This window comes from Hyperolius riggenbachi, chromosome 6, assembly GCF_040937935.1.
Source record: "Hyperolius riggenbachi isolate aHypRig1 chromosome 6, aHypRig1.pri, whole genome shotgun sequence".
Taxonomy (NCBI): Eukaryota; Metazoa; Chordata; class Amphibia; order Anura; family Hyperoliidae; genus Hyperolius; species Hyperolius riggenbachi.
Window position 1 is genome coordinate 214039399 of NC_090651.1, and position 12257 is coordinate 214051655.

Genomic DNA, 12257 nt, shown 5'->3' on the forward strand with positions numbered 1-12257 from the left:
CCGCCCCTCTCTGTGAAGGAAGCGGGAAGAGGAAGCGGGAAGAGGGGCGGGCAGAGGCGGCGATGCGCCGGATTGTGAAATTCCTCATGCGGCCCAGCCTCATCCTGACTTTGCCTCCTGCGGCCCCCCAGGTAAATTGAGTTTGAGACCCCTGTTCTAGTGAATATTGTGTGGACCTATCTATTCCTCCAAATAGTTGTAACCCCTTTTAAAGCTGTCACCACGCGAGTTGATAGAGATAGAGATATATATATATATATATATATGTAAATCTAAGGACACTGCATCACTGTATTGCAACACACTGAAAACTGACCTTTCATCACAACAAAAACACAGCTTCATAACAACTTTGCAGACTTACTAGGGTTGAGCAAGTTATCTAAACAGTTTACCAATTAGAAGACTGCATTGCCTACATTAAAATTTCATATTTGTCAGAAAAAATTAGGACAAATCGTAAAGCGGACCTGAACTCAGAACTTCCTCTCTGCTCTAAGAGATGCGCAAAAGCATAATAAAAACCTTTAGAGAAAAACATTTCTTTGTTACAGCTGATACAAATCTTGCAATAAATCTGCAGTGTGTCTACTTCCTGCTTTCATGGCAGCAGACATATTGTTAACATCCTGTGTTTACACATTAGCCATGGCAGAGAAGATTCCTAAGCTGACACAGCTGAGGGATCAAATTACAACTTGTACTTAGTCACAGATGAGGGGGAATTAGACAGGCTAAACTCCCTAAATACACACAGTGTATTTCTCTCAGGTTTTTTTCTGTCCTGTGCAAGAGTTCAGGTCCACTTTAAACCTCACACAGGTGATTTATCTATTTACCGGTTTAAACAACATGCAGCCAATAAGATGTATGAGAAGTCTGTACACAGGGGGAGATTTATCAACGCATTACCAACAGTTTTTTCTTCTTAATCTGTTCTAACCAGCAGGGAGAACAGTTCTGCATGATAATAAGAACATTCTTTAAATCCTAGTAATAGTGGCAGTTTAGCGTGGATTTCTAGAGCTGCACTACAGTTAAGAGAAGTGTAAATCCATCCCTAAACTGGCGCAGATTAAGAAGTGCTTGAAAGCAGTTCTACAGATGTAGAACTGCTGGCTAGACATGATTGCAGAGTGCAGGCTAGACATGATTTGTGATGTGCCCCTTCCACCTGCTGAATTCTTCCTCAGAGCCTGCTGCTATCAATACAGTAGGTGTGTTGGTTACCTCAGCAACAGCAATTCCCATCACACACTGCACTGCCTGAGAGACCTTCCTAACCCCTTCTATTCCTTACAGTTTAAGAAGGAATCTGTACTATCTAATGATTTCTTAAGATGCATGAGACAGTTCTGCACGGATTTCTAAAAGCCTACTAATATTTTGTCTCAGACACTCTTGATAAATCTGGCCCTCAGTTCCTTAGATGATAACATAAGGGTGGCCCTGCAAGCTCTTTGTAAGTGTCTGTCTCTATGGCTGCAATAGCACACAGAGCAGAACAACAACATCCAATGGTCAGGAAGTGGAAGAGAAGCATCTTACATCTACTGTGCTATGGACAACAAAGATGAGGAATATTGGCAGTCCTATCGCAGGGCTAATATAACATTACCATAAAAAGAAGACACACAAGTTGTTCTTTAGGATGTCAATCGGGAGATCGACTAATCGACTATTGATAGATGAATGACAAAATGCAGTTGCAAACATCCACACCTGTTTCTTATGTTAAATAGCTGTCCCACAGTACCACCTTGTGGTGACAACATGAAATACAACTAAGAGAAAACTAGGAAAAAAGACACTCCTATAATATAGAAAACAGCAGTGTATAGAACATAGTAACTCATAGCAACTAAATAGAAATATTCTGTTATTTAATAAACTTAATTAGGCTGGTGCAATTCACACCTCACACTGCTTTGAAGACTAAATCAAATGTAATGTAAATGTGAGATTTTTCGAGAGTTCGTTCTATAAATATCCCCTCTTCTGCCGAGAAACCAGGTATAATGATCAACAATGTACTTTTTACATCCACCAGGTCTGTCTTGCCCAACACCAACTGCACACAGCTCTCTTTTCTTAATTCCCTACCTCAAAGTTGACTGTGGGGCAGCACAGACTGCAATACTTTGATAAATAAGTCCTGTGGAATTTTGTGTACTAGTTCTTTGGTCGTGATGAGCAATAGATGACTCACCTCTGGATGAGGCTGCCACACAGGAGATGCGTCACCTTCTGCATGTTGTCTGTACACAGCCAGCTCCAATGATCCCTCATCACCAGCCAGAGTACCTCCAGAGCCACTGCTGACAGATCACCATCCAAGCCTGTACCAACATAATACTCCGTTCATACAAGGCATAGCCAGCACTCATCATTACATCAAATATTCACTATACAGAGATGCTGGAAGCGGTTAAATAAAAACAAGTTGCAGAGGCATAATTACAGACTGTGTTTAAACTGGTGATCCTCATTTATATTTTTAACTTGCTGTTGCTGTAACTTCCTAAAAACTTTATGATTATTTACAAACACTGTTATTCATCTCATCAGAACGTAGATGGCTGTACATTTGTGGCAGGCCTGGGCAATACATTTAACGTAAATAGTTTTGGCCTACTTGGCATGCTAGCTCAATTTCCGTTATACAAAACATTGCATCTCTGGAAGCTTAGTAAATAGAGGATAGAAATCTCTATAGCAGCTAAAAACCTACATTTTTTGTTTATATCCATTAAAAACATGACCCACATTCCAATATAGCCTGTTACACTTCCACTCTTACCTGCTGCCTGGGGATTAAGGGTGGTGGGCAGAGTCTGTGTGCCATGCACTAGTGACCGTTCTGGAAAGGCAGAAAGCTCGTGCAGTATGTTTTCCCTTTTCTGGATGAAGGACTCCATACCATCCAATGACAGAACATCAGACATCTGCACAGAAGAACAACATGAGCTAATACAAGACCCCAGCACAGCTCCATCAGAGAAAACAGAACACTGTATCCCTGAGAGGGGTTCACAATCTAATGTGTTTTTGGGATGTGAGAGCACCCAGAAAAAATCCCACTGAAAGATGGGACAACATAATTCCATGCAAGTACAGTCCAGTCTGGGATTGTAATAATATTACTTTGTAGATGTAAAGGAACATTTTATTGCCTCTGCCGTATTTTCACTGCGCTATAAAGCAAATTTACTATAGTGAGGGAATGCAATTTGCAGTGTCTTGCCTTTTAGTGCTGTCATGATTACCTAAGCAAAAGGTAAGTAGCAGCATACAGCCAAAAGTGCACGTTTGAACTTTTGGAGCTAAATGCTTCTGCAGTTGCAAATGGCTTTTTCAAAATGAATATGGAAATAGTGCCTGTGCATGAACATATGAGCCTGTGCATAAACCAATACCCCATACCTATAACAATAAGGGCTGTGGAGTCCGTACAAAAAAATGATCCGACTCCAACTCCTCAGTTTATGAAACCACTGACTTCGACTCCAGGTACCCAAAATTGCTCCGACTCCTTAGTCTAATTCTTACCAGGACTGTGGAGTTGGTACAAAAATCATCAGACTCTGAGGTTTCAGTTTATTGAAACGACTTACTCAAACTCCAGGTACCCAAAATTACTTCAACTCCTCGACTTCAACTCCACAGCTCTGATCACAATGTCCAGATATCAGCTTGTCTATACAAGTATTAAATCAACATGTGAAGGTCTGGCAGTCCAATAGCCAGCAATGTAATTTTTTATAGTACTATATACACCACAGTGTGCTAGAATGTCAAAAATGTAAAAGAGCATGCTCTCATTCGTTTAGTTGACTCCGATTCATTGTGATCATATGTACCTTAGCACACCAGAGGTGTCTGTCAGTCACTGCCTCTTTCAGCTGTTGCATAGGCATGGTCATAGCCCCACACATTCAGTGAATAACTAGGATAGCTAGGAGTACTTTTATTAAAGGGGGCTCCCAAATTTAGAAGCTCTTTTCTTCCCTTGGGCCTAACTTAACAGGTAAGGTGGTCAAACCTTGGCTTTTATTTTATTGTTTTCAATTCATTTTATTTTCAGGGTGCCTTTACATCCTGTTGTGCATTGTATACCCCCCCCTCCCCCCCCCCCCCCCCCAGGGCATTTTGCTCTAAAACTGCGACCATCTCCGGATAGCCTGGACCCCTGAGTGGAGTCAGGTTTATTGATCTCCACCTGCCTGCAGTGGTTGGTTGCCCCTTTGCAACATCCCTTTTTGAGTACCTTCTTTTTATATTTTTTTGCTTCCATCATTTTTGATGTACTGCACCATTTGGGCCCCTGGTGCCTCTGTGTTTTTTTGTTCCATCGTGACTGTTAACCCTCTACTTTGTCTACCCATGTTATAGAGTAGAGTACTGGGTAGGCAATCTCCAGAGGGTTAAGCCCCATGTTGGTGGGCTCCGTAGTCCTTGACCTTTACCTGACGGAATAGGAACAAGTTGTAAAAAGGGGCTTTGGTGGGGGTGGGGAAGGAGGGAAGATACAAGTTCTGTTTTATGATTCTTCAATAAAAAGAAATAAATAAAAATTGGGAAAAAAAAACATTGGAATTGCATGTAGTGTGCATGAGACCTCAGGCAGAGAAAGAAGAAAAGCAACACAGCATATTCATTTGTGCGCTTGGCACTGTACATACATATGTAGGTCATGTCACGTGTCACTCATTTCCACTTAAGCCGCACGCGTCTGCAAGACTCGTGGCGGCACGTCCGGGTCTGCGGGTATGCCGACGAATCCCATCAGCCGAGTGTTTGGTGGATGCTGGAACACTAAACTACCCAACAGTTTAATTATCTTGAAGTGGTGAGGTCTCTAAAGTAGTTATATGGCCTATATACCAGTGCCAGCCCTTACAAGAGGCTCCCACGGGGCCTTCTATATATACAGAAGATTTCAAGCTTCAAGTTTAGCATTTCATTAAACAATTTGTTATAAAAGTTTCAATGTTCCATTTCTGTGACTGGAGTTACACTTTAGGAAAAAAAACTGATCCAAAGTAGAATTAAACATTTTTCAACAGTTAACCCCAATGAGAAAAGAAGCTTAGCAGTCCATATCAGTTTTTTTTTTTGCTCATTTTCATTTGTATTATTCTCTTTTCTGTTTGGAAGTGACAATGGCCATGTGCTTGGAGCCCTGCAGCATTGTGATCATTCTGCAAACTCTACACTGACTGTATCAGTACAGATAAAAGCATTGTTAGAAGGATATGAATGCAATGTTTCAGTGATCCCTGCAGCCAGATTCCAGATGTCAGTTAAAGACAGATTAAAGTTATGCAATCTCACCGTGCTGCCTTCCCGAACAGAGTACGGAATCTTCTCATGGACATCCACAGAACTCAGGACAGGTGCAATCTTACTGGATGGGAATCTGAGTCGAGACCTGACAAGACAGAGGGAGGGTAATTTATGCTCCAACTTGCACAAGTATGACTATATACATTAGACTCCGGCTATGACCCTGAAGGCTATAACTAAACTGGCCAATAAAATACACTGACCAGTTCCTATAGAATATGCAAAAAAAGAGCATGCATGTAATCATCTGTGATCTGGGCAGGGTAGACAATTTTGTAAAATAAGTGGTTCAGTCCAACATAGAAAAGATAAAACATTAAACACCCTCAGGGCTTCCATTGACTGCACACTTCTCACAACGTCTAAATACTTACATTCTCTGTGTTTTTAACAGGATTTGCAAAGAAGGGAAATAACTACAATATCATGTTCTTCATGGAAGGACACTACATTTGGTAAAAAGTCTGTATGAAGTTCAAATCTAGTTTTGTCCTCTGCTATTGTCCTGTTTGGCTATCTGGTGGGCAAAGGCTGGAGTCCTCCTACTATCCTTGCGGTTGCAATGGCAATTAAATGTTTTAATGGTTTGACATTTTAAGGAAACCAACAACAGTTCAAAAGGGTAAAATTGAAAGCAATTCTAGCACTATATTCAATTCCCTGGAAACTGCAATCAGTTTTTAGGAATCAATCGTTTTAAGTTCAAATTCACAGCTGTGCAGAATCTTTGAATTAAAAAGCCTTGAATGACAGGGGCATCGGGGAATGCACTAGGCTGCTATCTGAAGTGCTCATTTTAAGGCCCTGTATAAATTCCCTCTGAAACAGATCCAAAATATTTATAATACTCGGCTGCAAAATGCATTGTTCTAAATTGTTGGAAAAACACCTTCGAGATTTGGTAATAGTGTTTTGATGTAACTGTTTTCCTAGCTATCAGCATAGAATTGCTTTTTCTGAGATATTCCTTGTCTTTAAAATGTCTCATTCAAAAGCTAGGAGCCTGCTGAAGTCTGTCAAACTGGGCAATAACCAAGGTTCTTCTACCTGCAGGCCTTGTTCACAGTGGTCAGTTGCATTGCAGACAAATTTTGCATGTTAACTCACTGCCCATACAATTCTATGGACCTGTTCACAGTACTTCTTTATAATTGATCACGTTAGTCTAACTCACTGCATGCAGGTTTTATATTAAAGTCTATGGCCAGTCTTCCCATTTAAAAAAATAAATAAATTATGGGATAAGTATGTCAGGTGCAATGTGCCCCTCCCCATCTGACTATGTGACTATTTGGTCTAAAAATACTAGTGCACTTTTTCATTGAAGAAAAGATTGTGCCACTCAATTATTTCATTCTGAGAACAAGTCTCAAAATGAACATCTTTTCAAAATGAATACCTTTTCTAGAGCGAGTCCAACAACTTTAAAGTGTACCCGAGGTGATATGTGACATGATGAGATAAACATCTGTATGTACAGTGCAAAATATTAATAACCAGGCTATTTACTTGTTTTATTTTGCTGCTTGAAAGAGTTCATTTCTAGGCATGGAAGGGACAGCTTCCGTCTTGTCGGAAGCTTGTCAGGAATATAGTAAACATCACTGATAAGCAAATTACAGCCATACAAGTTTTCCTGGCAGAGGGCAGGGATAGATAAAATAAGAGGCCTTTCCTGTGAGCCCTTGTGCTCTTCAGATTTTCACCTGTAATTAGATGGATTTGGGCACTTTTTTATCCATGGAACCATTCTACTTCCACCATCTCATTTAAGTTCCATCAAGTTGGACAAAACCCAGTTTTCTCCAATGAATCCACTTTTCCATCCTAGGATTATAAAAATTTCCACTGCATTGACGAGAACCTGGCTTACACCAAGAGACATTGCTTCCCTGGTGACATTGTGAGCTTTTAAAAAGTTTTTGTCCAAGCAGAAAGGCCCTCTGAACCTTAGCGTTTAAAGTGGACCCAAACTAAAAATACAAGATTTCAGAAATAAAATCTATTTTCTAAATTATAATAGTAAATAGCAGCCTTTTTTCAGCTGCATGATGACAAATATAAAATATTTTACATTTATTGGAGAAACCCCTCCCCTTCCTTTCATATTGCCGGCAAATAATCCAGCAAACTGGTGAAGTAGATGGTGTCCAGCAAAGGAGGAATTGCTAATGGCTGCCACCTGTATAACCCTAGTTATGCAAAGAGGAGGGTGAAAAGCATGCACTGAAATGCTCATAGGCTTGAAGGAGTGTTTATTTATCTTTATATGTGTCAGAGTGGTGCAACTAAATATTTTGAATTAAAAAAAAAATGTTTGGTTTCGGTCCGCTTTAATTAAATCCCCAGAAATAGCTTTTTCCCAAGAAGGTATGAGATAGGACCCTTTCCAATTATTACCCAAATGCTAAGTGGATAAAATATCCTGAACTTTGCAGATGTCCTCCTGAGCGAGAAAGCTTTGTAACAAAAGGTAACAAAAGCTTTGTAACAAAAAGGTAAAATTCATCCAGATGAAGGATACGTATAATCTCTTGAAGCCTTAGAAAGACTACCATTTCCACAACCACTTTTGTGAAAATTGTTGTGTTATCCTAAGGCTGAAAGGCAAGGTTCTAAACTGAAATTGAATCACTGAGTTCTCTAGCCACGCTGAGGCATTCAAGGTTTTCCACAATGACTGATGATTTGTGAAAGTAATCGTGCAACAAATCTGCTGCTGCTGTAAAGTAATCTTACCCTGTCAAAGTTATTGTAGAAGGACCACTGATTTTTGAAATACAAAAAAAGTAACAATTAGCATTTTCAAGACCAATGATCAAATGGTAGGATTTTTTTTTGGCTTTGAAACAAGAAATAGGGAGACTATTATCTAGCCTCCTCATGTACCTCCATAACTAAACTTCTTTCAAACTAGAAAAAATGGCACTTTACTTGTTGCTGTTGACCTTGTACATTTCTCTCAAAAGGTTTATAAAAATATTTGATTTTTGGCATTGAGAGCTGCTATTTTGGTATACCTCCTCTAAATCTTAATTTATTCATGAAAAGTTTAACTTTTTCCTTTTGCTTAAAATTTCTCTACAGAGGCAAACTTGTTTTTATTCTGCTACCCTTGAAGCTTCCTCTAGCTAAGCACCAAAGAGAAGGTCCTAAAGAAAGTTTGGATTTCTCTGTGATGATGTTGTCCATCCAGCCTTTTAAAGTGTACCAGAGATTAAGGAAAAGAAAAATAATTATACATACCTTTGGCTTCCACCATCCTCCTTCAGCCTGATCGGTTCCTCGCCATCCTCCTCAGTTGCCTCATTACTCTACTGTGGCTCCCTGCCACAGGGAGCATTCAGCACATGCACAGTAAGTACCGACACATGAAATTACCAGCAGCCATAGCAAAGGAACGAGGCAACGGAGGAGGACGGCAAGGGACCGATCAGGCCGAAGGGGTCTGGAGGAAGCCCCAGGTGTGTATACATTTTTCCTTTTCATTAATCTCAGGTTTCCTTTAAGCAACGTGATATGCTCTGTTGGTAGCAACTAAATTTAGTGAAGAGGCTTTAGTGCCCACTGTCTCCAAATTTTCCAAGACAGCAATCCAACCTGCTTTTCAAAAATCCTTAAACACAATTGGGGAGTCTTTGGAAAGTTATGAGACTGCAAGATTTAATTCCGGGTATTTTTCCATTTAGCAACTCAAAAATAGGGATGAGCTCCCAAAAGTCAGATTTTATCATGTATCTGCCGTTTTTGAGTAATCAACTCCTGCATGAAAACTATGAACGAAGAGAGAGTGGCTTTACCATTTCTTGATAAACTTCATTCTGTACTGAGAAAGACTGAACAGTTCTTCCTTAATACCATAGTTAACTTTTACCATTCTAAAAAGGAGCCTCTGTATCTCTGGGATTCAAAATGTACTTTTTTTTACCCTTTGGCAACTTAACCCCTTTCTAATATCTTACTACCTATTGGAATAGTAACCATTCTGTACTGTTTTACCTTGACAAAGGGGACCCCACAGGGCCCCGAAACAAGTCGTCAGTATATGGAGTGGACTTGTGTCACGTTGATTGAATAAACCTTGATTTTGGATCACTTGAGTGTGCGAACCTTCCCGATTTTTGTTTACCTGGAGTGGGGGACACCTGTACTTACCTGGAGTGGGGGACACCTGTACCTACCTGGAGTGGGGGACACCTGTACCTACCTAGCCTATACTGGGAGACACCTAAACCTACCTAGCCTATACTGGGGGCACCTAGACGTGGCCACCTACAATCTGCGGGGGATTCTGAAGACAGACCGTGCGGTGGTTGACACAGGACAGGTAAAGAATAAATACACAAGGGGGTACATTTATACACTAGACAATGGACCTAGAGGCAACAGATGCGGCCGATTCTCGAGCGCTTTCAAGTTGAAATCGCTCGGAAATCGGGCTGCAGTGAATGGGCAGCCAATAGATCTTTCTGTAATCAAATTCTATCAGAGAGAGATTTGTCTCTAGGTTGAATCCGCCTGTCATCGCTAGATGTGTGGCCATCTTTATATTCGTATTCGTTTTTGGGGAGAGGTTTTGGGGAGTAATTTTGAAATTTAATTTAAATTTTAGGTTTCAAGCTTTTATTAAACACAAAATGTATACTGGACCCTTGCTTGACACATTTTGGTAAGGCAGTATGAAATTAATTGATCACTCTTTGCACAGAAATCCAGCAGAAACTGAATGCAGAGGAGGTTAAGGGCTGGTTGGTTCAAAAGGACACTTGGGGGCAGTAAACGTATTTCCAGCAGACGACGAAAATTATACTTAAAGGGATCAACCTCTGCATCTATTCACATGAATAAAAGTGGTTGCTTCTAACGATAGTAATGGTATTTCCTGTTCTCGTAAATGTTGCAATAGATCAGCTACCTTCGGTGGTTCAGGGGCGGAGGGCATGATGGGGGAGTTGGTGTCAGGAAGAGCTGCTGAAAGTAGCCAAACGCATTTTCTCATGCATTTTCTCCCCCCCCCCCCATGAGAAAATGCGTTGGCATTTGGCAGCTCCCATTTCTTTACTGTCGCATTTAAAATATTTATGTGCTCTTTATCTGCTTTTACTTTGAGCACTGTTGATACTAAACAAAAATGCACTGTTGTGATAGGAGTTCCTAAAAATACTACCACAGTCTTCAAGCATTTTCAATGCAGTTTATAAATGTGCTGAAGAACTCTTAATTGCTGATCTGAGTACTGAAAGCTCAAGGTTTGCATTAGGCAACATGAATATGTACATAGACTGGTGAATTATCGGGCAGAGAAAAATGAATATTTAATCTCCCGCAAAGAACAGGATTGTCGGATGGATAAAATGATCTTCAGCCCAGCAGAGGGAGCTGCATACACACTCAGTGGATACTCAAACCACAGTACTTTCTAAATTCTTCACGTATGTGATTTTTTTCTCTTTATTAGTTTTAAGTAATGTATGGAGAGCGAGGACATTACTGGGAGCTCTCATTTTCCAGTGAATAATGGGCAGATAATGGACAATGAGAGCCACTTAATGTAGCCAATATTCAGGATCATTTCTACCTCGAAGCAGACAGAGACTGTTTAATGTACTTCAGTGTCAGGAATATTAGATGACGGGCGACCAGATGGATGGACTGACAGACAAACATGAATACCATTGTGTTTGTCACTTTTTTGGGTTAATGAGATGATCAGAGACAAAAAAAATAAACTTTATAGCAGTGCCTACACAAATCTTTCAGCAATTTTATTTCCTTTATTGTTAATTTAAGCTACTGTATTAAGAGGCCACAGCTTCTGACTGGGCCACCTTTATAATAGGTACCCTAAATTAATGGCATTTGGAACTCCTGGATGAACAGGAAACATGTCATACCTCAGATGTATACCGTTAAATATATGATTTCAACACTTGGGAAAGCAGGCTACAGTAGAGTCTCAGTTATTACTTGGCACCAACAGGGATCGGCTGATGCATGTCAAGTGTGCTTTCTGGTTACTTGAGACTCAATGGTAAAAATAGGCTTACCTAATACAGTTATACTAGTCTGCATACATACCATGAACTACATATTATATGGTAAAATACAGTAATTGAAGGTATATTAAAGGGAACCTAAACCGAGAAGGATATGGATTTTTCCTTTTAAAATAATTCCAGCTGCCTGACTCTCCTGCTGATCCTGTGTCTCTAATACTTTCAGCCACAGACCCTGAGCAAGCATGCAGATCAGGTGCTCTGACTGAAGTCAGACTGGATTAGCTGCATGCTTGTTTCAGGTGTGTGATTTGGCCACCACTGCAGTCAAAGAGATCAGCAGGGCTGACAAGCAACTGGTATAGTTTAAAAGGAAACATCCATATCCCTCTCAGTTAAGGTTCCCTATAACCTTGGGGTAGCCGAGCAGAGCCCACAAGACGTTGGCCTTCACCACTGAGTACTGCCGGGTCGGGCTGAACGGTTTTGCAGTTTTAAACCGAAACCGCGATTCATGTGAAGACGATCTGGTGATTGTCAGTAGCTGCGGTTTTCCGAGTGCCCGCTGTGCCCTCTGTGCTTGGCCGCTTGGTCCGCCTACTGCCGCACATATGGAAGGAGAGCCACTGATGCTGCAGTACGCAGAGCGTATTGCTAATTGTTAATGAGCCGGGCAGCGGGGGAGATTCCAGTCCAGAGCGGCACACAGCTTCACCAATCGCTGGATAGCGATGGTATGATGGCGGCGGTAGGCGGAGCTGTACGCTCTGTACAGCTCCGCCTACTGCCGCAGTCATACCATCCCTATCCAGGGATTGGTGAAGCTTTGTGCCGCTCTTGACTTGAGTGGACCCGCCCCCCGCCTCATAAGCAATCAGCAATACACTGACTCCGCCGCACATAACTGTTCAGCCC

General features: G+C 41.0%; 1 protein-coding gene across 8 annotated transcripts in view; it reads right to left on the reverse strand.

The window, feature by feature from the left end:
* LOC137521307 (sorting nexin-19-like) overlaps positions 1-12257 on the reverse strand; it is a 317109-nt gene that overhangs the window by 232014 nt on the left and 72838 nt on the right. For all 8 annotated transcript variants that reach the window (XM_068240401.1, XM_068240400.1, XM_068240399.1 and 5 more), the window contains exons 7-9: positions 5335-5431; positions 2801-2945; positions 2210-2339 (exon numbers count right to left, since the gene is read on the reverse strand). In XM_068240401.1, coding sequence (XP_068096502.1) covers positions 2210-2339; positions 2801-2945; positions 5335-5431 — 372 coding nt within the window. The remainder of the gene's footprint in view (positions 1-2209; positions 2340-2800; positions 2946-5334; positions 5432-12257) is intronic.